The 25,617-nt window shown below is 35.3% G+C and overlaps 1 protein-coding gene across 6 annotated transcripts in view; it reads right to left on the bottom strand.

Moving 5' to 3' along the window:
• The window catches only part of CABCOCO1 (ciliary associated calcium binding coiled-coil 1), a 105,987-nt gene that overhangs the window by 34,515 nt on the left and 45,855 nt on the right, over nucleotides 1–25,617 (bottom strand). The window contains exon 6 of one of the 6 annotated variants that reach the window (XM_055274417.2): nucleotides 14,509–14,693. The exons of the other annotated variants lie outside the window; for them this stretch is intronic. Coding sequence (XP_055130392.1) covers nucleotides 14,592–14,693 — 102 coding nt within the window. The 3' untranslated portion in view covers nucleotides 14,509–14,591. Of the gene's footprint in view, nucleotides 1–14,508; nucleotides 14,694–25,617 lie in introns of those variants that run through there. 6 annotated transcript variants of the gene reach the window in all.

The raw sequence follows: 25,617 nt of genomic DNA, 5'->3' as shown, positions 1-25,617 counted from the left end.
CCCTCCCTCCTTCCTTCCTTCCCTCCCTCCCTCCTTCCCTCCCTCCCTCTCTCCTCCCTCCCTCTCTCCTCCCTCCCTCCTATTTTTAATGTTTTTCCAGTCAGAAAACTGTACCAACAGATTTTTCATAAAATATCACACGTCAAAAGCAAATTTTAGTTAAGCAAAATGCTCCATTAAGCACTAATCAAAATTTTGCTGCAAAAGTCTGTTTAATTTCCAAGTTTGACTCTTGAGAAGTATTTTGAGGGACAACTGTTGTATTTATCTTAATACAAAAAAAATGAGAAGGTGAAATATGAGATTTGGTAAATACTGAAAACCTCTACAATGCAAGGGAGATAAGAGGAAGATCCTGGATTTTATGTGGGTTTCATCTTCAGGTGAAGGACTGAAAGAACCATGCCTCCTCGGAGGATTATGTAACAAAACCCAAGGAAAACAAGAGCCAGTATGTGTGGAAGCAGCTTTTCCTGATAGCCCAGATGACCATTCCTAGAATTCCCATGACCTCGGGAATTCTGTTTGTTTTACTTTTTTTTTTTTGGAAATAACTTCAAATTTACATATAGAGAAATAATACATAGTGCTCCCATATAACTATTGAAAATAAATTGCAGATTAATGCTGCATCCCTTGTCATACTTCAATGTGCATTTCTTAAGTACAATGACACTCTCCTACATAACCAGAAAACAGCTATTAAAATTTGATCTAATATTGCCATATGATCCCTCTACTCCAAAAAAATTTACCAATTATCCCAAGAATGTTATTTAGAAGTCCAATATCCAATTTAGGAGCATATGTTGTATTTAAATATTCCTTTAGTCTCTTTCGATTTACAAGAGTTCCTCAGCCTTATTTTTCTCGACCTTGACATTTTTAAAGAGCCTACAACAGTTACTTTTTAGAATCTCCCTCTTTGGGGTTGTCTGTTGTTTCTTCATGATTTATGCATTTTTGACAGGAATATCACAGAATTCATGTCGTTTTTCTCAATGCAGTATATGAGGAGGAAACAATAATAATTTGCACTATTACTTGTATTATGAATGTTTATTACTTAGATCAAATGATATCTGCCAAGTTTCTCAATTGTGAAATTAATTATTCAGTACATTATATTTATTACTTAATAAACAATTAATAATAATTTTATGGGAAGATACATTGGCACTCTTTAAATATTTGATTCCTTACCAAACTTACACCTACCAAGTTCAGCACTCTTTGATCATTCATTCCTAAATCAATTATTGGGATGGTTACTAAATAACAGTATTCGAACTCTATTGTTTCTTGTGGATTTATTAGTTGTCATTCTACTGATGTATCTTCCTTCCTCTTCATATATCTATTTTTTCATTCACCTATTTATAACTGTAGTGCTTCATGGATATGTATTTTGCTCAAATAGTTACAATTTGTTCCTATCATAATTTACTTGGATGTTCACATTGGCTAGTAGGATACCCTTCAAGCTGGATCCTGTGTCTTTTGGGAAAGATCCCATCATTCTTCTTTACTTTTTGTCATGATAACATATTCTAGCCCTATCTAATTTTTTCCTTTCCCAAATCCAAAGTCAAGCATTTCTTAAGAAGCCCTAGTTTTTTTTTTATTGGACAGTGGTATTTAGAAACCAAGAGCTGGGTGCTAAGAGTGTGCATTGTTTTGTTTTGGGTGGCATATTTTACTTTTAGTGGTGAGAACACAACATGAGATCTATCATCTTAAAAAATTTTTAAGTCTACAATACATCATTATTGACTGTAGGTACAATGTTGTGCAGGAGATCTCCAGAGCTTATTCATTTTACTTGACTGAAACCTTATGTCCATTGATCAGTAACTGCCCATATTCCTCTCCCTGCTGGCCTCTATTTTAGATAACTGATATAAGTGAAATCCTACAGAATTTGCCTTTCTGTAACTGACTTATTTCACTTAGCACGATGTCCTCAAGGTTTATCCATGCTGTCCATATTGCAGAATTGCCTTCTTTTTAAAGGCTGAGTAATATTCCATTGTATGTATACACCACATTCTAAAATCCATTATCTGTTGATGGGCATTTAGGGTTTTCCACATCTTGGCTACTGGGAATAGTGCTGTGGTGAACACAGGAGTGCTAAAATCTCTTTGGGAACTTGATTTAAATTCTTTTTGATAAATACTAAGAAGTGGGATTGCTGGATCATATATGGAAGTTATATTTTTAATTTCTGAGGAACCTCCATACTATTTTCCACAGTGGCTGGAAATTTTGCATTCCCACCAACAGTGTACAAGCGTACCAATTTCTCCACATCTTCACCTTGTCTTTGGTTTTTGATAATAGCCATCCTGAGAAGTGTGAGGTGATTATCTCATTGTGGTTTTAATTTGCATTTCCCTGACGATTGGTGACATTGAGCATTTTTTTTCCCATATACCTTTTGGCTATTTGTCTGTCTTCATTGTAGAAATGTCTTAAACTGGATTTATGATTCAATGAAAGCACAACAACAATTACTAGAAAATGAAATAGTCCATCATATACAATCATAGATTATAGTAATCAGAATCTCAAAGTGAATCATAATCCTTAAGTTTGCTCATTGTTAATGAGGTATTGTTCCGGCCCTCTTAGAAGTCAAAGTTAGAAAAAATATTATATTATGTCTTATTATACTTATCTATTTGTCTTAAAACCCTTAGCTCACACTGATACGTCTAACACTACATGGTTTATTCTAGTCTTCCCCCTTACCACAGATATAACTCCCTTCTACAGTCACAAAGCTCATTTTTTTGATATATTTACTTTTTTGCCCAGTTCCCCCCATATGTAACCACATTTCAAAGCTGTGCTATGAAAATCTTCACTGTAGACATGCGCTGGCATTCCCCTCTCTCCAGTGCCCCAGCCATGACTTCAAGAAGGAGAATGGAAATGGGATGAGGAAAGGAGGAAGGAAAGGCTTAGGAATCTTGGCTCTGACTATAGTAGTCCCCTATACTGCTGCCAGTTGTGTTGACTCAAAGGTGGCTCGTGGATGGATAAGCTCCATCTCACTAGCCTCCTTCTGGTTGTGCTTGGAGAAGCTTAGCTTGGTCAAAATTTCTGAAAATTCAAATTTTGAAGTAATCTTTTGGGATCTATTTAATATTAATTGAAACAATCAAATTGCTTATGTATGTGTATTTTAAAAACTAGTAATTCCTCTTAATCTCAAGGGTTCAATACATTTTTCACCTTTAAGGAAGATATAAATGTGAACAGAAAATACAAATTATTATTTCTTTGTAATTGTCAAGAAGAATTCTATTGAATTCACTTATGAGGATTGATATGTTTTTGCCCAGAGATCTGCAGGGGCTGGGTGATATTTGGTGCTGCTTTGCAAAGACTGACAGGCCAATTGTAATGCTGGCAGCTCTGTCTCCACAATTCCATACTTCAGGAAAGGTATTTTATTACCAAATATTGCAGAACTGACATGTCAAGTGTTAAAGGCCTTGTACATAAACATAGGTAAGAACTAACTTTATATATTTAAGGGAAAACAAATAAAAAAAATAGAAAAACCAACAATACACAAGAAGACTTACAGATCTAAAAGAAGCTAAAGAAATCAGAAAGAAAGATACAAAAAATCAGAAAGATAAAATACCCATATTTTTATATGCTTTCAAAAGCATGTTGAAACAAAGGTTCAAAAATGGGTTTAGTCTTTTGAAATTATAGTCTAAAAATACTGATGTGTGTAACCCACAGGTTTTAAGGGTCTAGAAATAAAATTTAAAACCAATTCTGTAACAGATGCTAATGTAAATGATGCTTACAGGCATTGATAAAACACTTTGCCTTCCTTCTACTAACATATTCCATAATTATACCGTGACTTAAATAGTTTATATATAGAGGGATGAATGTTGAACAGGAGAAAAGTATTCATACATTAGCATTCAGAGTAAGTAATTCAAACATCTAATTGTTCCAGCTCAAGGAATATTTAAAAATATTACCAGTTAGGTGTTCAAAATTATTTTGGCTTATTTTTTATTGAGTCATGCTGATAATTTGCAAAATTATAAAATGTTCCCAATCAACATAAATACACGCTACAGAAAATACAGAAAAGGAATAGAATGACAATTATCAGGAAAATATTTCTGCTTTTCTTTTATCCCGGAAACATGCAAAAATCTTTTTTTTTTCTTAACCAAGCTTCTGCTATTTGAACAGAGTTATGGATGAAAACAGACATTTCTAGTCTTTTCTTCTTTTACAGGAGAGAAATTCTGTGTATAAGGGGTTTGATTATACATTCTTTGAACTCTAGAGCTCTTTCAGATGCATTTTAATTAACTTAAAACAATTCAAATCTTTCTTCAATATTCGGAGAATATCAGTGAAAATCTTATTAATGTAAGACTATTCTTGAGATTTATGAAATGAACAATTTATACATCTTTCTCTTTGTAACTAGATAAATTTGAAATTTTAAGATAATTGAAAATTCCAGTTTTATTAGTGTAGGTATAGAGATTATGATATTTTTTGTTGGTTGTAGAAGTATAATTGGTTCAATTCAATAAATATTTACTGCGTACTTCCCTATGTTAAGATCTATGGGAGTCTAAAAAATAAGAAATAATCCTACCTTCAAGAAGTTTATAATCTAGTAGAAGGTGATAGCTCTAAGATCACATTTTATCTCTTATTATTATAACATATTATTTTGTGTGTGTGTGGCAGGGTCTCACTGTGTCGCCCAGGCTGGAGTGCAGTGGCACAGTCTTGGCTCACTGCAATGTATGCCTCTCAGGCTCAAGCAATTCTTGTGCCTCAGTCTCCCTAGAGCTGGAATTACAGGTGTGCACCACCATACTTGGTACTTTTTTTTTTTTTTTTTTGTAGAGATGGGGTTTTGCCATGTTGGCCAGGCTGGTCTCGAAATACTGACCTCAGGTGATCCATCCCCCTCGGCCTCCCAAAGTGCTGGGATTACAGGAGTGAGCCACTGTGCCTGGCCTTATTATTATAATTTATACCAGTGCCATAAATGAAGGCTGTAGGAGTAAAAAGGAGGGCATCCAGTTCTGGGCCATCATATATGATTCTATGAATAATAATATTTTCTAACTATTATGAACCCACAAAGTAACCCCTCTTAACAATATTTTCCCCACCAGATAAAGGGGCTTTATTGCTTTTTATTCATAAAAATAAACAGAATCATTGTAAAAGAGTTCAAGCAATACAAGTAGTAAAAATATTTAAAAAAAACTAAAAATCACTCCAAATCCCATTGTAAATAATTAGATAAACATTTTTTCCAGATATTTTGCTCTGTAATAAGTAAAATTATAGCCCACATTTTTATCTTGTGACACTTAATATTATATATGTATTTATTTTAATAAATAAGATAGTATGATACAGGTATTTTGTAATTTTGTTATGTCAATCTCCTGTGAAAATGCACAAGTTTATAATTTTTAATTGTATGTAGCCTTGTATTGGATGTATGTACAAATGTGTGCTTAATCGATTTCTTATTGAGAAACACTATTTTCCAAATTTTCATGATTGTAATAAATAACACTAGAACAGAAATCTTCACGGACATATTGTTACACATATTGAATTAACTTCTTGGAACAAAGCTTTGAAATTAAAATTGCTATGTCAAGGTGTATGCCTGCCTAAAATTTTGATAGATTTTAAAAAATCACACTGTAGTGGAATCCCAATTTAAGATTCCACAAACAGTATGAGAGTTTCTGTCACACAGGGATCACATACAAAGTTGCCAATCTGATACAGGAGGAACAGTGTCATATTATCTTGTTTGTATCCCTTTTATTATTAGCAAGCCTGAATCTTTTTCTTTCTTTTTTTTTCTTGGTATAAGTGTTTATTTTTATAAAAATTAACCACATTATACATAGTGTTTCATGACTTACTTCATCCACTCAACATTGTAGATATCCACCCATGTCAATACATGCAGAGCTATATTTTTATTTTTTATTTATTTATTTTATTTTATTTTTTATTATACTTTAAGTTCTAGGGTACATGTTCACGATGTGCAGGTTTGTTACATATGTATACATGTGCCATGTTGGTGTGCTGCACCCATTAACTCATCATTTACATTAGGTATATCTCCTAATGCTATCTCTCTCCCCTCTCCCTACCCTACAACAGGCCCCATTGTGTTATGCTCCCCACCTTGTGTCCAAGTGTTCTCATTGTTCAATTCCCACCTATGAGTGTGAACATGCAGTGTCTGGTTTTCTGTCCTTCTGATAGTTTGCTCAGAATGATGGTTTCTAGCTTCATCCACGTCCCTGAAAAGGACATGAACTCATTTTTTATGGCTGCATAGTATTCCATGGTGTATATGTGTCACATTTTCTTAATCCAGTCTATCATTGATGGACATTTGGGTTGGTTCCAAGCTTTTGCTACTGTGAATAGTGCTGCAGTAAACATATGTGTGCATGTGTCTTTATAGCAGCATGATTTATAATCCTTTGGGTATGTACCCAGTAATGAGATGGCTGGGTCAAATGGTATTTCTGGTTCTAGATCCTTGAGGAAATGCCACACTGTCTTCCACAATGGTTGAACTAGTTCACAGTCCCACCAACAGTGTAAAAGCTTTCCTATTTCTCCACATCCTCTCCAGCAACTGTTGTTTCCTGACTTTTTAATGATCGCCAATAAGAGAAAGGAAAACACTACAACAGTAAAATAAACAACATGAACAGGCATTTCCTTAAAGAAGAAAATGTCCACTAATATAAGAAAAAGATATTCGGTAAGATGAACCTGTTTTATTATACTTTAAGTTCTAGGGTATATGTGCACAACATGCAGGTTTGTTACATATGTATACATGTGCCATGTTGGTGTGCTGCCCCTGTTAACTCATTATTTACATTAGGTATATCTCCTAATGCTATCCCTCCCCCCTACTGTTGTGGTGTTTTCCTTTCTCTTATTGATGTACGAGATGCTGAAGATATTAACCCTTTAACATGTGTTACAAATAATATTTCTTTTTAAAAAAAGTTCAAGCTTGTTTTTGGTGCCTGATTCAATTAAAAATATAATTTTGATGTCTTACAATTATCCATCTTTTCCTTTGTGACTGATGAGACATTTTCAAAGGCCTTCCCATCTAAAACTATAAACAAATTATGAATGTTCACTCATATAAAATCTACTTCTGGTATTTAAGTTTTAGATATGGGAATGTTTTCCCATTTTCCATATTTCAATCATTAATTTGAATGCCATGTTTATCAGATGTTAAGATAAAGGAAAGGTTCACAGTTATTTCTAAACTCTTTATTGTGCTACGATGATCTGTTGCTCTTTTCCATATCCTGTATCATTGTATATGGTATAGTCAGTTTTTCTTTATTACATCATATGTTTATTTCTCCAGATGAAAGAATAATTTTGCAATATTCTCTATTCTCAGTCTACATATCCTGAATGGGGATACTCCAGTCACAAATTTTGTTAGGGTTTTGATTGGCATCACATTGGATTTAAACATTAAGAAAGGGCTTGAATTTGTACAATATTGAGTATTTCTATCAATGAAGAAAGTATGCTTCTTTTGTTAAAGTCTTCCTTTATTTTTTTCAGGAAAGTTTATAGTTTGATCATTTGGGTCATTCTTTTGGGATTTTCATAGCTATCTAAAACTTTTCTCACTTTTGTGAATGGACTTTTTATTCTGCTATATTTTCTAATTATATTGCTTAAACATAAAAATGCTACTGACTTTTGTGTTTTGGTTTTTAAAGCCAGCATACTGAATGCTACTTTTTTTGCTCAGAATTTTCAACTGATTCTCTGGGCTTTTTCAGATAAATAGTTATACAGTTTAAAGGTCATCATAATTTTACCTACTTTCCAGTATTAATAATTTTTGCCATGATCAGTTGTGTTCCCTCCAGCCTCAATTTATATGTTGAAGCCTTAACCTCCAATGTTACTGCATTTAGTGTAAGGAAGTAATCAAGATTAAATGAGTCCTAAGGGTAGGGTCCTGATCTGATAGAATTAGTGTCCTTATTAAAAGAGACACTAGAAAGCTAGCTCTTCCTTTTTGCCCTGTGAGGACCCAGTGAGAAGGTGGCCATCTGCAAACCTAAAAGAGACCCCTTACCAAAAGCTAAGCATGCTGGCCCCTGGTCTTGGGCTTCCAGACTCCAGAACTATGAGGAAACAAATTTCTATTGTTTCCATCATCTAGCCTGTGGTGCTTGGCTACGGCAATCTGAGCACACTAATACATTGCCTGTTTCATTCCCTTATTACATTGACTAGTAAAAGCCAGTCATGTAAATGTTAAATACTGTAGGACCTTGTCTTAGCATCATTTTTAACGGGAATGCTTCTAGTATTTCATATTTTTGCTTTTGATTCGGGGAATGTATACTATAAAAATGTTAAATATTCTTATATTCGTATTTTAGTAAAAGCCCCATCAGTAATGAGTGAGAATATTAAATTTTATCAAGTCGTTTTTAGTGTTTATCAAGAAGATACCAAAATTGTAACAGTTTTTTCTTCTTGTCTACTAAGTGATGACTTATGTCAATGAGCCATCCTTGCCGTCCTGCAATAACTCCACTTGATCATGACGTGTTATTCTTTTAAAGTGTTGCTGAATTCTACTTGCCAACATTTTATTTAGGTCATTTGTACCAATATTCAGAAGTGAATTGCTTGTAATTTTCCCTTTTAGTGTACTTTTGACAGGAGTTGAATCATTATTTCTCATTTATAAAAAGTGTGAGCAGATTTTCTACTTTCTCTAGCCTTGTTAAATAAGTGTCAATTATCAATTATTTGAAGCTTTAAAAATTCCCCTCTGAAGACTTCTTTCTTTTCAGTTATTCTCCCATAGGTACTGGTTGATTTAGGCTTTCAATATAATCTAGTGTCTATTTTGATAACTTTTACTTCTCTATCAACCACATTTCTCTGCAGTGATCTATGGCCATTGCTGCTTTCTAATTTACGTATTTTTTTGTACTGGTGCTTATCCTTTAATTTTCTTTTTAAAATTTAGGCTAGCTAGTATTTTACCTAGTTTTTTTTTTAGAAGAAGCAATTCTTGAATTTATGAGTTCTACCACTTTTCTTTAAAAAATTCATTTATTTCTGCTGTGATCATTAATGACTTTCTTCTGATTTCTTTGCTGTTATTTTTTTTAATAAACTCTTGAGTAAATGCTTTATTCATTTTTTTATTGTTTCGCATTAAAACAACTTTAAGGACCTGAGTACAGCTCTGGTTATGTGTCATAGGTTTGGCAATTAATTTGTAGATTATTATTTTTCTAGCAATTTTCATTTAGATTTACTTTTTGGCTAAAGAGTTGTTCCAGTAAATTTAAAAATTTGCAACAGCTGTTGTATTGTTTCTTTATACATGTGTTTTGCATTCCTAACTTTAATGCATCATTGTCAGACAGTTATTAGGTACTATTTCTAATATAGGAATTTATTGAGGTTTATTTTGTGGACAAAATATTACATTTAAAAATTTGTGATGGCTGCTTAAAATAATGTTTTCTCTGTAGGTAAAAAGAGGAAATATAGATATAGTTTGTGTGTATGTATGTGTCACATGTTAATGCCCGCCAGAGACCATTCACCACAGAAGAACTAAACAAACAAGTAGACAAAGAGACTCATCCAATTGACAACAAATATCTCTGGCCATCGGCCTTTTTCAGGGCTGTCATGATGGGCACATGGCTGAGCATTTTGGCCCCCTGTGGAAGATTTTTATAAATAATCCTTACCTCAGAGCTCCCCAGTGGACTGGCTGAGGTTCTGTAGTTCATTGTCTGCATAATTACGTTCAACATCTTTCTCTGTCCAATCCTGCGTCTTCCCCCTTCTCTTCACAGGTGTTGATTCCTAATAAAGATTTTGCACCCAAAATCTGTCGTAGCATTTGATAATGGGAAACCTGGCTTGTGACACTGAATTCTATGGAATGCATCACTCCTCAGTCTTCTGCTTCCAGCAGGATTTGCTGAAAGGGAGCCACAAGCAGGAAGTAAAATGGTGGGAGGAAAGAGAAGTCAGGGTATTATTGCCCCACGTCCGACTGCTTCATCATGGCTGTGGCCTGTGCTGTACTCTGTGACTTCAATTCCTCTTTTGTGGCTCCTCTTCCATGATTCCACCCCTTATTAGACTCTACTAATACTTTGCCTTTCCCTTTCCTCTTCAGGCTTAGGAGTAGTATACTAGTGAGGAAAGGTTAGATTTGCTGCTATAAAATTACTCCCAAATATCAATGACTTACAACTATTGTTCGTGGTACATATCCATCATGGGGTGGTTGTGGTGCTTCTTCCTGATGTCTAGCTGGGGATTCACGTGACGGAGAAGCACAAACCGGTTTCAGAAGCTTCTTACCATCTGTTTCATGACATTTCAGCTCACATTTTTTTCAGGTAAATGGGCAAGTCTAACTTTAAGTGGGGCAGGGAAGTATAAGACTCCTCTAGAAAAAGCAGAGGTGGGGCCAGGCACGGTGTCTCACGCCTGTAATCCCAGCACTTTGGGAGACTGAGGCAGGCAGATCACGAGGTCAGGAGATCGAGACCATCCTGGCTAACACGATGAAACCCCGTCTCTACTAAAAATACAAAAAATTAGCTGAGTGTGGTGGTGGGCGCCTATAGTCCTAGCTACTCGACTTGGGAGGCTGAGTCGGGAGAATGGCGTGAACCCAGGAGGCACAGTTTGCAGTGAACCGAGATTGTGCCACCACACTCCAGCCTGGGTGACAGAGTGAGATTCTGTCTCAAAAAAAAAAAAAAAAAAAAGAAAAAGAAAAAGCAGAGGTGGGTGACCAGCAATACAATCTAACAAAAATATTATGCTTTCCTACTACTGTTTGTACACGGGTGCTTACCAGCCCATGGAGGTTCACCGCCATATAGACTGTTCTTTAAGTCTTTTTGAAGATGCTGTTTCATGCCCAGAATCCTGATAGATACTGGGTATTCTCTGAAGGTTTTGTCCTCATTACTTGCCCCCATCCCCCCACCACATGATGTAGTGTTTCTTTCAAGAATTAGAAACATTATACCGTTTTACACTAATTAGTTGTTTGGCCTTAATTTTATGTTCAACTGAATTTAATAATCCCCTACCATTTCTCATCCTGTGACTTTCCCATTCCTGTCGTTTTCATTTGGATTAATCTGTATATTGGCTAGACTGTGACACGTAGATTTTTTTAAAACATTACCTGGCTATGTGGGAGACATGCTTCCTCAGACTTTGTACATTTGAGATCATTTCCTATCATCTGGACATTTAAATGCCAGTTTGACTGAGTATGTAATTCAAATCTCTTTTCTTCCAAAATCCTGTTGACAATGTTCCACAGTTTTTTTGCATGAAAGCTGCTAACATGAATTTGTAAATCAGTGTTTTTTTATTTTTATTTTTTATTTTTTACCTCTTCCTTTGTTGGTGACGCATTTTTATTGCTTTCATACTTAAAAAAAACTGAAGTTCAATAACTTCGTAAGACTACATCTCAGAGTGTGGCATTCTTTATCTTTTTCTTTTAGAACAATGGTTCCTTTTGTTCTTCAGATCCTGCGTTTCTTCCTTGCCCAAATGTTATTTCAATGATGTCTTTGAATGATTTTTTATTCCATTCATTCTACTGTTTCCTTCAGAGATGGCAGTCCTATGCATGTTGAATTTTCTTGGCTCTCTGGCAATCCTTGTTTCTATGTCCATTCCGTCACGGTTTCTGTGTGATTTTCTTTTCTTTCTTCTTTGACTTTTTTTTTTTTTTTTTTTTTGAGTTTGAGTCTCGCTCTGTTGCCCAGGCTGTAGTGCAGTGGTGCGATCTCAGCTCATTGAAACCTCTGACTCCTGAGTTCAAGTGATTCTCCTACCTCAGCCTCCCGAGTAGCTGGGATTACAGGTGCCCGCCACCACACCCAGAGAATTTTTTGTATTTCTGTTAGAGATGGAGTTTCACCATGTTGGCCAGGTTGGTCTCGAACTCCTGACCTCAGGTGATCCACCTGCCTCGGCCTCTCAAAGTAGTGGGATTACGGGCATGAGCCACTGTGCCGGCCCGATGACACCACTCTTAATTAAAAAAACAGGTCAGACATAACAAGATGCTATTTTGAAAAGTCATTTCCCATCTTGCTCATCAGCAGTGCAAGTGTAGACCCTATGCTGAGTATTTTCTGTGTTTTTCAAAGCTAACCAAAAAAATGTGTGTGTGTGGAGGGTCTGGGGGTGAAAATCTAGATTTTTTTTTTAATCATCTGTAACCTGTAACTATATTGTGTTCATTAACTGGAGAGGTTAAGTTAAACTAGCAACTCAGTGTGTAATCTCAATATTGTCTAAATAATATTGCACCTAATAATTGCTCTTTGGAGTTTATAAAGTAGGCCTAGCCTTTCTTAGTTTAAGTTGGAAATCAAACAAAGCAGTTTTGTAACCATGCCCTTATGTCATTACCTTTCCAAGAAGTCCATTATACCTTTCATAATTTGTTTTTCTAAGACTCAAGAAAGCAATGATCAAACTAAATGTTTGGTTTAAGATACAGGAAGCAGGGCCTTATTAATACCTTCCTGAAACTCTGAGGCATTCAGAAGCAAATGATATATTGGAATTATTTTATTCCATTAGTTAATGTATCCAAAAAGTGATTTATGCAACCTAATGACTTTCTGTAAAATTAATAAGGTGTTTTCAAAGCATGTTTATAAAACGAAAAGTAATTGATGAAAGCTTTTCATTTGACAATTTTACTGGACTTTTTATTATGAATGGGAAATCAATTTCTAAGCACCTAGAGGATATAGGTATTGGGTAGAAATGAACACCTTTTTGTGAGAAATATGTTTATTTATATAATAGAGTGACAAATTTATTTATATAATAGAGTGACAAGCTGTTAGATGTGGTAAAATAATAGATATATTAATACCTTTCATTAGATAAACTTAAGGTGACTTTTCATAATGAATTGGTAAATATTTTATTTTAAACTTAATTGCTTGAACTTTTTCCAGTGAACTGTCTACTTTGTAGACAAGGACAAAGACCAAAATGACAACTTGATTGGTTGGCTTGGCCCCTTGCAGTCCTAATCTGCCTCCTAACCCCCATTTAGGAAATTAAAACACAAATACACATGCATATAAACACACCCAAATTCTGACCTTTGCTTCATGTTTAAAGAATAATATCTTTAGGGAAAATTATGCATATGCAAAATTATTCACACCTTTTTAAAACAAACTGTGGTTGCTTTTTACAAACAATTCATAACTATTTTAATTTACACTTAGTTGATTGAGCATTTTCCAGTGAATTGACTACTTTTTGGACTGAAACAAATAACCTGATTGGTTGTCATGACACCGTAGCCCTAATCTGCCTCCTGACCCTGACTTTGGAAATTAAAACACCTACACACATCATAAAGTTCATGGACACAAATACACACCCAAACTGTGACCTTTGCTTCATGTCAAAAATAATAATCTCTTTATGGAAAATCATACTGATTCTATGGAAAACAAGTAGGAAGATTTCATTCCAACTACGCTTTGGGAGGAACTTTCCTGTGTTAAAACTCAGTAAAGGTTCCGTTAGTACATTAAATACCTTCGCAGTCAGGGATGAAAACGGCCTCAGTTGTTTTTATTGTACCAAGCCTGAACCACGCGGACCAGCATCCATTCAGAGCTTGTCATAATCTACCTCACCCATTAGATTCTATTTTCCAATAATGTCAAATGCATAACCCTGCTCAAGATGAGTCGTCTCTTCCCTGCTATTGGGTTAAAATATTACAATCATTCTTGTCTCTATGCCCTTGCTTGCACAGTTACTAATTTTCACCTTCTCAAATCTGGAGTATTCTTTGCAAACCTTTCTAAATTCTGCCCTTCTCTGAAGGCCCACCTCAATTCCCAACACTTCCAACAAAAGTTTATTTTGCTGTTATATTCCGAAGTGATTCCTCCCTTTCCTGATCTGTATCTTGTTTTTAAAACTAAAGCTTTCCTGTTAATTTCCTAAATATTTAATTTTATCTTTTCAAATAGATTGCATAATTCTCTGATGTCTGGTACCATATTACCCTCCTTTTTTGTTTTTCCACTATTATAAAGCATAGTACTGAACATGCAATACTTTTTGGTTGTTAAATAAAAGTATCAGAAATTTGTTTAATTTTGTCTCGTAGTTGTGGATCTCTAGGTACAGCACAATTTTTAAAAACTAAGTCATTATGAGGCTTTTCTTTTCCTGGCAGTTAAAGATGTTAACATTATATTAAAAATGAAGGTAATTTAAAGACCTCAAAGTTCCAATCGCCAGAAAATTGATGTATTTATTTCCAAAAATAAGAATTCATAAAATAGTACTCCATTAAATACGAAAAGAATAGATTAAGTCAGAGGAAAAGTGCCCTTTATTCCAAAGTTCTTTCCTGTGTATGTTCTTAGAAGCCGGCTTCCCTCACCATGTAGCCAACTTATGTCAGAATTTCAGATGTTTTGGAGCTCTTCAGCTCTATAGGATAATTTTTTTTGCCTCTTTTGTTTCCTTTGTTTTGCATTCCTTGGTAATTTTTTCCTTTTCTTCAAAACCTTGCAAGATGTTAGAAGGATGAAGTTTTTAGAATTGTGCCTGACACATAGCTAAGAATTCAGTAAGTGTTCGCTATTACACTATTTTCTTTTTCTTTTCTTTTTTTCTCCCCAACGTGAGTCTGGTAAAATACACACAATTATTATTTAGTTTCATTTTTGCCTATCTGTATTTAAAAATATATGATTAGTATACAGAAGAAAGTCGCAAGCCAAACAATCTCAGAAATACCTAGTATTGACCTATTAGAAAGTTTGGATTTTATTACAATCTTCACTTATTAAATGTTTATCAAGCATCTCATATTTACAAAGCAGTTTGAGAGAGGTATTATTCAGAAATGAATCTTGACAATTTTCTACAGTATGAATTTCTTATTTCAGTAACTAGAAATAAATGTTATTTAAAATGTAGAGGATATAAGACTTACATAAATAATTCAAGATTGAAAGTTAAAAGTGCCCCAAGAAAGGTAGAGATAAAAATGAGAGTTCACAGGGGAAAATGGAAGAGCTATTTTCAGTTTAGGGGTTAATAATTCATACAAGAGAGAGGATTTGAAATGAACTTTGGTGATAGAGCTGGTTTTGGACAATCATAAATTTGAGAGAGGTGGCAAGATGTGATGAATTGTGGGTGTCTGCAAATTTCCTGTCACTCTCCCCATTGAAAGATGAGGTTTATTTCTGCTCCCCTTGTGTCCTAGCTGACTCTGTGACTGCTTTAACCAATGCAACAAGACTGAAGTGACAGTGTGCCAGTTCTGAGCCTGACTTCTAAGAGGACTGGCAGCTTCTGCTTCCTCCCTGTTGCGACCCTCACCTTTAGGATATCCTAAAATTTAATTTGTGTGTTAATAATGAAGATATGTCAGTAATTTTCCTTTCTTACAATGAATATCCTTGTCATGTTTTGGCATTATAGGAAATATAGAAAAAATATATTGAATATTAAAAAATTATAGGAAAACTTCTTATAATTTTATATCATCTTAAATATGAAGCAATTTAGCCTGGGAAGTTTGCTTGTGGAAAATTTTTTAAATATTATAATTTAATTCCATTTATTTTAATTCCACAAAGATACTCCTCAAGAAAAGCAACCCCAAGAAACACAATTGTCAGATTCACCAAAGTTGAAATGAAGGAAAAAATGTTAAGGGCAGCCAGAGAGAAAGGTCGAGTTACCCACAAAGGGAAGTCTATCAGACTAACAGTGGATCTCTTGGCAGAAACCCTACAAGCCAGAAGAGAGTGGGGGCCAATATTCAACATTCTTAAAGAAAAGAATTTTCAACCCAGAATTTCATATCCAGCCAAACTAAGCTTCATAAGTGAAGGAGAAATAAAATCCTTTACAGACAAGCAAACGCTGAGAGATTTTGTCACCACCAGGCCTGCCTTACAAGAGCTCCTGAAGGAAGCACTAAACACGGAAAGAAACAACCGGTACCAGCCACTGCAAAAACATGCCAAATTGTAAAGACCGTCAATGCTATGAAGAAACTGCATTAATTAATGAGCAAAATAACCAGCTAACATCATAATGACAGGATCAAATTCACACATAACAATATTAACCTTAAATGTAAATGGGCTAAATGCCCCAATTAAAAGACACAGACTGGCAAATTGGATAAAGAATCAAGACTCATCAGTGTGCTGTATTCAGGAGATGCATCTCACGTGCAAAGATGCACATAGGCTCAAAATAAAGGGATGGAGGAAGATCTACCAAGCAAATGGGAAGCAAAAAAAAAGCAGAGTTGCAAGCCTAATCTCTGATAAAACAGATTTTAAACCAACAAAGATTAAAAGAGACAAAGAAGGCCATTACATAATGGTAAAGGGATCAATTCAACAAGAAGAGCTAACTATCCTAAACATATATGCACCCAATACAATAGCACCCAGATTCATAAAGCAAGTCCTTAGAGACCTACAAAGAGACTTGGACTCCCACACAATAATAATGGGACACTTTAACACCCCACTGTCAATATTAGACAGATCAACGGGACAGAAAGTTTACAAGGATATCCAGTACTTGAACTCAGCTCTGCACCAAGCAGGCCTAATAGACATCTACAGAACTCTCCACCCCAAATCAACAGAATATACATTCTTCTCAGCACCACATCACACTTATTCTAAAATTGACCACATAATTGGAAGTAAAACACTCCTCAGCAAATGTAAAAGAACAAAAATAACAACAAACTGTCTCTCAGACCACAGTGCAATCAAATTAGAACTTAGGATTAGGAAACTCACTCAAAAGTGCACAACTACATGGAAACTGAACAACTTGCTCCTGAACGACTACAGGGTAAATAACGAAATGAAAGCAGAAATAAAAATATTCTTTGAAACCTATGAGAACAAAGACACAACGTACCAGAATCTCTAGGACACATATAAAGCAGTATGTAGAGGGAAATTTATAGCACTAAATGCCCACAAGAGAAAGCAGGAAAGATCTAAAATCAACACCCTAACATCACAATTGAAATAACTAGAGAAGCAAGAATAAACAAATTCAAAAGCTAGCAGAAGGCAAGAAATAACTAAGATCAGAGCAGGACTGAAAGAGATAGATACACAAAAAAACCCTTCAAAAAATCAGTGAATCCAGGAGCTGGTTTTTTGAAAAGATCAACAAAATTGATAGACCGCTAGCAAGACTAATAAAGAAGAAAAGAGAGAAGAATCAAATAGACACAATAAAAAATGATGAAGGGGATATCACCACCAATCCCACAGAAATACAAACTACCATCAGAGAATATTATAAACACCTCTATGCAAATAAACTAGAAAATCTACAAGAAATGGATAAATTCCTGGACACATAGACCCTCCCAATACTAAACCAGGAAGAAGTTGAATCTCTGAATAGACCAATAATAGGCTCTGAAATTGAGGCAGTAATTAGTAGCCTACCAACCAAAAAAAGTCCAGGACAAGATGGATTCACAGCCAAATTCTACCAAAGGTATTAAGAGGAGCTGGTACCATTCCTTCTGAAACTATTCCAATCAATAGAAAAAGAGGGAATCCTCCCTAATTCATTTTATGAGGCCAACATCATCCTGATACCAAAGCCTGGCAGAGACACAACAAAAAAAGAGAATTGTAGACCAATATCTCTGAAGAACACCGATGCAAAAATCCTCAATAAAATACTGGCAAACCGAATCCAGCAGCACATCAAAAAGCTTATCCACCACGATCAGGTTGGCTTCATCCCTGGGATGCAAGGCTGGTTCCACATATGCAAATCAATAAATGTAATCAATCACATAAACAGAACCAATGACAAAAACCACATGATTATCTCAATAGATGCAGAAAAGGACTTTGACAAAATTCAACAGCCCTCATGCTAAAAACTCTCAATAAACTAGGTATTGATGGAACGTATCTCAAAATAATAAGAGCTATTTATGACAAACCCACAGCCAATATCATACTGAATGGGCAATAACTGGAAGCATTCCCTTTGAAAACCAGCACAAGACAAGGATGCCCTCTCTCACCATTCCTATTCAACGTAGTGTTGGAAGTTCTGGCCGGGGTAATCAGGCAAGAAAAATAAATAAAGGGTATTCAGTTAGGAAAAGAGGAAGTCAAATTGTCCCTGTTTGCAGTTGACATGATTGTTGTTTAGAAAACCCCATTGTCTCAGCCCAAAATCTACCTAAGCTGATAAGTAACTTCAGCAAAGTCTCAGGATACAAAATCAACGTGCAAAAATCAATCACAAGCATTCTTATACACGAATAACAGACAAACAGAGAGCCAAATCATGAGTGAACTCCCATTCACAATTGCTACAAAGAGAATAAAACACCTAGGAATCCAACTTACAAGGGATGTGAAGGACGTCTTCAAGGAGAACTACAAACCACTGCTCAATGAAATAAAAGAGGATACAAACAAATGGAAGAACATTCCATGCCCATGGATAGGAGGAATCAATATCGTGAAAATGGCCATACTGCCCAAGGTAATTTATAGATTCAATGCCATCCCCATCAAGCTACCAATGACTTTCTTCATAGAATTGGAAAAAGCTACTTTAAAGTTCATATGGAACCAAAAAAGAGCCCGCATTGCCAAGGCAATCCTAAGCAAAAAGAACAAAGCTGAAGGCATCACGCTACCTGACTTCAAACTATACTACAAGGGCTACAGTAACCAAAACAGCATGGTACTGGTACGAAAACAGAGATATAGACCAATGGAACAGAAGAGAGGCCTCAGAAATAACACCACACATCTACAACCATTGGATCTTTGACAAACCTGACAAAAACAAGAAATGGGGAAAGGATTCCCTATTTAATAAATGGTGCTGGGAAAACTGGCTAGCCATATGTAGAAAGCTGAAACTAAATCCCTTAATTACACGTTATATAAAAATTAATTCAAGATGGATTAAAGACTTAAACGTTAGATCTAAAACCATAAAAACCCTAAAAGAAAACCTAGGCAATACCATTCAGGACATAGGCATGGGCAAGGACTTCACGACTAAAACACCAAAAGCAATGGCAACAAAAGCCAAAATAGACAAATGGAATCTAATTAAACTAAAGAGCTTCTGCATGACAAAAGAAACTACCATCAGAGTTAACAGGCAACCTACAGAATGGGAGAAAATTTTTGTAATCTACCCATCTGCCAAAGGGCTAATATCCAGAATCTACAAAGAACTCAAACAAATTTACAAGAAAAAAACAACCCCATCAAAAACAAAGGCATATGAACAGACACTTATGAAAAGAAGACATCTATGCAGCCAACAGACACGTGAAAAAATGCTCATCATCACTGGTCATCAGAGAAACGCAAAACGAAACCACGATGAGAAACCATCTCACACCAGTTAGAATGGTAATCATTAAAAAGTCAGGAAACAACAGATGCTGTGGAGGATGTGGAGAAATAGGAACGCTTTTACACTGTTGGTGGGAGTGTAAATTAGTTCAACCATTGTGGAAGACAGTGTGGCGATTCCTCAAGGATCTAGAACCAGAAATATCATTTGACCCAGCAATCCCATTACTAGGTATATAACCAAAGGATTATAAATCATGCACACGTATGTTTATTGCAGTACTATTCACAATAGCACAAATTTTGATATTTTGTGCTTTCATTTTCATCCCATTCAAAATGCTTTTTAAATTCCTTTTCTATTTCTTCTTTTATCCATGGGTTATGGAGAACTGTGTATTTAGTCTGTACATATTTGGGATTTTCTGTTACTGACTTCTAAAATTCAATTTTGATCAGAAAAATCACAAATTTTGATATCAAAACATCACAAATTTTGATATCAAAACATCACAAATTTTGATATTTTGTGCTTTCATTTTCATCCCATTCAAAATGCTTTTTAAATTCCTTTTTTATTTCTTCTTTTATCCATGGGTTATGGAGAACTATGTATTTAGTCTGTACATATTTGGGATTTTCTGTTACTGACTTCTAAAATTCAATTTTGATCAGAAAGCATACTTTGTATGATTTGAATCTTTTGAAATTAATTTAGACTTGTTTTATGGTGTAGAATATGAACTAACTTGTAAATATTTTTTGTGCACTTAAAATGAATGTTTTCTGTTGTTCTCCTTATATAAATGTCGATGATGTCAAATTATTTGATAGTCTTGTTCAAATTGTCTATATTTTTACTAACTTTGTCTTTATCAATTGTTAAAAGAGAGTGTTGACATTTACCATTATAAGAGTAAATGTGTCTATTTTCCTTGCAGGTCTATTGGCCTTTGCTTCATATATTTTCAATCTCTGTTAAGTATACAAACATTTAGGATTGTTATGTCCTCTTGATAATTTGATGCCTTTTTTATTAGGAAATCACCTTCTTTCTCACTGGTCATATTCTTTGCTTTGACAGCTATTGAGTCTGATACTTATCCTGCTTTTTATGATTGCTGTTAACATGGTATACATATTTTCCATAATTTCCCCACTTGCAAACTGTTTATGTCCTTATTCTTGTAGGGATTATATAGTGGGTGATACAGTTGGCAATCTGATCATCTTTACCTTTTTTCTTTTCACAAGGGGTGTTATACTTAATGTGATAATTTATATGGTTAGGCATACGTTTCTTTTTAGTGTGATAACTGATTTAGTTCGGTTTAAATCTACCATCTTGACTATTTGTTTCTATTTGTCCCATAACTCCTTCGTTCTCTTTTTCTGCCTTCTTTTGTATTGAGTACTTTTGTATTTAATGTCATCCCTTCTGCTTGCTTTTTAGCTATAAGTTTTTGTTTGTTTTTGGTGATTGATTTGGGGTTTGTAGTATACATTTGGGTCATTTGACCACCTGGCTTAAGAATCAGCAAATGCCTGGAGTGAAAAGCTGTCACAGAGTATCAGGTTCACTTCTGTGTACCTGTCTTCTTCCTGTAATCTTGTCCTCTTGATCCTGGCCACCTTGACATACTCATATTCAGAGTTTTGATTCCCCTACAGGAAGAGCAACACAAATATTGGGTTCACTTCAAAAATCTTTGCTTCTCTCTAGGATTGTGGCCTCTTAAATCCTGACTACCTTGGAAAACCTCCAATGCCTTCAAACTTACTTTTAAAAAAGTATCCACTTCTCTATGTATTCTTAATTAGAGCATGGTTTCTTACAAGACAGTCCATCAGAGCTGAAACCAGGTGGACCAGCATCAGTAGTTTTTGGATGAAGCATTTTTCATATTTGAAAGATAAAATTAGTTGTAAATTTTATGCCTTATTGTTAACATATTTCCACTATTTTAAAAAGTGGAATATTTTTGTGTTTACAGTATATTCGGAGAATATAAATAGCATCACAACTACTTTAGGATTCAAACTGTGTTCAGTGAAACTTAGGGTTTCTCCAGTTAACTCTAAGAGCTCCCTAAAGAAGCTATTATAATGATGTCTCTATCATTATCTCTATATTTATATCTCTACACACACACACACACACACACACACACACACTCACACTCACACACACATTAATTCAGCATGTCAAGTCTCCAGTCACAAAACTGTATGTGGAAATGAGAATCTGTGGCACAGAATAAAAAGTTTCCATCAGTGATACACACACAAAAATCTCACTGGAAAAATAATTTAAAATAATTTTTATCAGTAATCAGGCAAATTTATTCTTGTTTTTGGCAAATAAATGCATTATGTTTATCAATCATTCTGCCTACATTTTGAGGTAACAAAAATTTAAATTTACAAATTATGTAAAGTGTTTATTTTTATGAAGTCACTCATGCTTTAATTCAAGTCGTTCCCCCTCTTAATTCATTTTATAGTTTTGGAATGGCAAGTAGAGCTAATGTTACCACAAACATTTCCATTAATCTGAAAAATGTGTTTTCTGAAAAGCTGCTCAGCACAAATAAGGCTATAAATAAAGCTTCTTTTGCTAAATAAGTTTAAATTAGTTACATTTCAAATAGTGATACAGTGCTGGAACCCTACGAAAAATGAGAGAAATGAGGGGAAGCAGCATTGAGTTGTTGTCGATATATATACATTTTTTTTTTTTTAATTTGAAGGGGACAAGTAAGTCAGGCCAATAGCGATTTAAATGACTTTAAAAAAAATTTCCACTTTTTTGCCTTTTAGTTTTAGTGATTTAGTGGTTATTGGCATTTCTTTTAGTATGAAAAACGAATTTGTTTAAAGGCACTGATTTTGTGAATTTGTGTGAAGGCACTAGGCACTTACTAGTGAAATTTTAACTGAATTTTTATGGCTATGGCATAAAGCTAATAAAACAATCCAAACATGGTAGCCATATTTTAATGAAAGGTGACTCTCTTAAGCTGACTTAGTTCCAAATGTCTGGCCTTATTTTAATTTAATGGCTCTGTTTCTAAGCAATAATCTAATTTTAAGTTTTTTGTTTATTCCAAGCAAAGTCAAACAATATGTACATTTGTTAGGAATAATCTTTGGGTGACACTTGAGTTGATGTATCCCATTAAAAAGGATTTGGGGAACCTCTTTTGAGGAACCTGTCCAAACTGTTTCTTCTTATGGTTTGTAGAAATAAAAGGGATAAAATCAACTACATATCTCTCTTATTCAAAATTAACTGTTGAATGTTAAATATTTTCCACATCTATTCATTTTGGATTTATTGAAATAACTTTCAGAAGTAGGACTTCTTCCAAATTCTTAGAGCATTTTAACCATAAAAAGCATAAAAATATTTTGCAATCCCATGGGCTGTAATCTGATATTTGGGAGTTTTTTTTTTAAGAAACGAACAGTGTATAAACTTTCCAAATTAGAAGTTTATGCGTGGTCCATCATGGACAACATTTATTTCAGTGTCTATAATGTGTTGAGTCCTTGAAATACAAATTGGACAAAAGAAAGGAAAATAAAATTTATGGACTATGCCCTATTTTGTAGGTATTTAAACTGTTATCTAATTTATTTCACAGCACTGCTACTAGGATAGTAGGTTGCTATGGTCTGAATGTTCCCATCTCCCCAACATTGATATGTTGAAACTTAGTCCCCAGTGTATGGTGTTAAGAGGGGTGGCCTTTGGGAGGCAATTAGGTCACGATGGCTCCACCCTCATAAAGGGAATTAATGCCCTATGAAAGAAGCCAAAGGGAGTTTGTTCACCCCTCCCCCCAAGTGAGGACACAGTAAGAAGGCACTCCTTATAAAGCAGAGAGCAAGTCTTCTCTAGACACTAGAAATCTGCTGGTGCCTTATCTTGGATTTACCAGTCTCTAGAACTGTAAGAAATAAATTCTTGTTGCTTATGAGCCATCCAGTTTATGACATTTTTGTTATAGCAGCCCGAATGGACAAGAGAGAGATGTCATCTCAATTTTAATGAGGAGGAACCTACCACAAACCTGCAGTTAAGTAAATTGTCCTTGACTATAAAGGCAACAAATGAAGAGGTGAAATGTAAACACCAATAGAGGGAAGGAAAGAAAGATACACCTTAAAGTGACCACTTCCATTGCATCCTCACAACAACACATTCATGAATTCATTCAATCACCTCACTAGTTAGGATCTGTCTATGTGCTGGGCATGAGGGATGTAAAATAAGTAGTTGTGGAGCCTGACCTCAAGGTTACAGTATAAGATGTAGTAATAGATTGCAAATGCCAATGAGAGAGGAATGCCCAAGGCAAACTTACTTTGCCCTGTTAGTTGAGATGCTGTCCTATGCCAGGCCCTGTCTTGTTTATCCGCACAACCATGGGAGACAGATATTAGTCCCCTTATTTTGTAGATGAAGAATCGAACTTCATAGAGATTAAGAAAATCGTTAATGGTAATCCAACTACTTGTGGTGGAGGGCTTACCTTTGAACTAAGCTCATGTATCAGCTTCTCTTTTTACCTTGTGCGAAACTTGAAATAATTCTCCACACTTTTTTGTGTCAATTATACAGAGTACATTCATTCAAGATTAGTTAGCAGTGTATATTTTCAGGAGATTTCTTTAAAAAAAATTTCCACTGCAACACGTTTTACTCACCAATACTGAAGATTCATTTAGTGATTAAAAACATATAAGCTTGTCATTAGAATGGTGAGTGTGGACTGTTCCCTTTAGCACGCTCTTCATCCCAAACATTGTTCAAAGCATCTCACGCCTCTGATTAGGAGTCAGCCTACTGAGAATAGCCACTACTGGGGTGGTCAGTGATGATGAAAACCTTCCCAATAAGGGATTCCCGAATGCCCAGATAAGAGGAGTGTATCCTCTGGACATTCACAGGGATGATAAGTAGAAAATGGCTAAACAGATAGTACATTATTTCATCTCCCTGATCTATCAGAATCCTTTCTTTTCTTTGCATCCTGCCAGGGAAGTTCTGCCACAACAACCTAATTGACTGTATGGCAAGCCTAGCAGCCTAGCAGACTCTTAATGCCACTCCTGGGTGCTGGACCCACATTCTCAAGTCCCAAATCCTGAGTGCACTCACATCAGCACATTCGCCTGCCTAACTTGCTATTTAATTATCTTCTGTTGGCTATCCTTACAGTCAATGCTCAGTCATGTTCCTCAGTGTTGCATCCCAATTTCTCCCTACACCTAGTCCTGCCCAGTAAGTTTTCTGGACACCATGCACATACGTGAACAACCCAATTCAGAATCTCATTTGAGTGTCAGTTTCCTGAGGCCACTCCTGGTATCAATTACTATAGAGTTAGGGTTCTAAGAGAAAATAGTGCACTGAAAATGGGTCATTGAGGAGGGTTTAATAAAAGGACTTTATACAAAGGTGCAGGCTGGTTTGAGGTAAAGTAACGGGGATGGCACAGCACCCTATCTCTGTTATTATCCCTCGGGTGATTGGGAAAGAGGAAGGAAGAGTTTCCAGAATACAGGGAGAAGAGCTGCATAGACAGGACAGAAACTATAATGTGTGAAGGATGCACCCAACATGTAGTGATTCAATGGGGAGGGAGCTGGGAAGGAAACCACCCCAGCCTCACGCTTTCTCCCACCCAGGCACCCTGCCAGCATAGATAGAAGCCCAGGAAGCAAAGGAGCCTCTGGATGGTTTCCATAACATTAGCATTCTGAGGCACAATGTAGGGTAGAAAAAGGGGTCTGGAGAGGCAAATACAAGATATCCAAGCAGCGGGCCAAATATTTAACATAGGACTGTTTATGTTATTTAAAATGCATTTGGGAAGCAGCTATGTTCAATTATAATTGTTTTTCCCTAGATAACTAATTATGTTGAATAGGTGACTGCATTCATTTTGTGAAAGCAGAACAATTAAATATTCAGAATTCAGCCAAAGAGTTTATCTTAAGGAACATTTCAAGTTTTGAAAAATTTACATTTATATCAGAGTTATGCTCATTTGCATTTAATGATCATATTATT

Source organism: Symphalangus syndactylus, chromosome 4 (genome assembly GCF_028878055.3).
Source record: "Symphalangus syndactylus isolate Jambi chromosome 4, NHGRI_mSymSyn1-v2.1_pri, whole genome shotgun sequence".
NCBI lineage: Eukaryota > Metazoa > Chordata > Mammalia > Primates > Hylobatidae > Symphalangus > Symphalangus syndactylus.
This window is presented reverse-complemented; position numbering and strand designations above follow the sequence as displayed.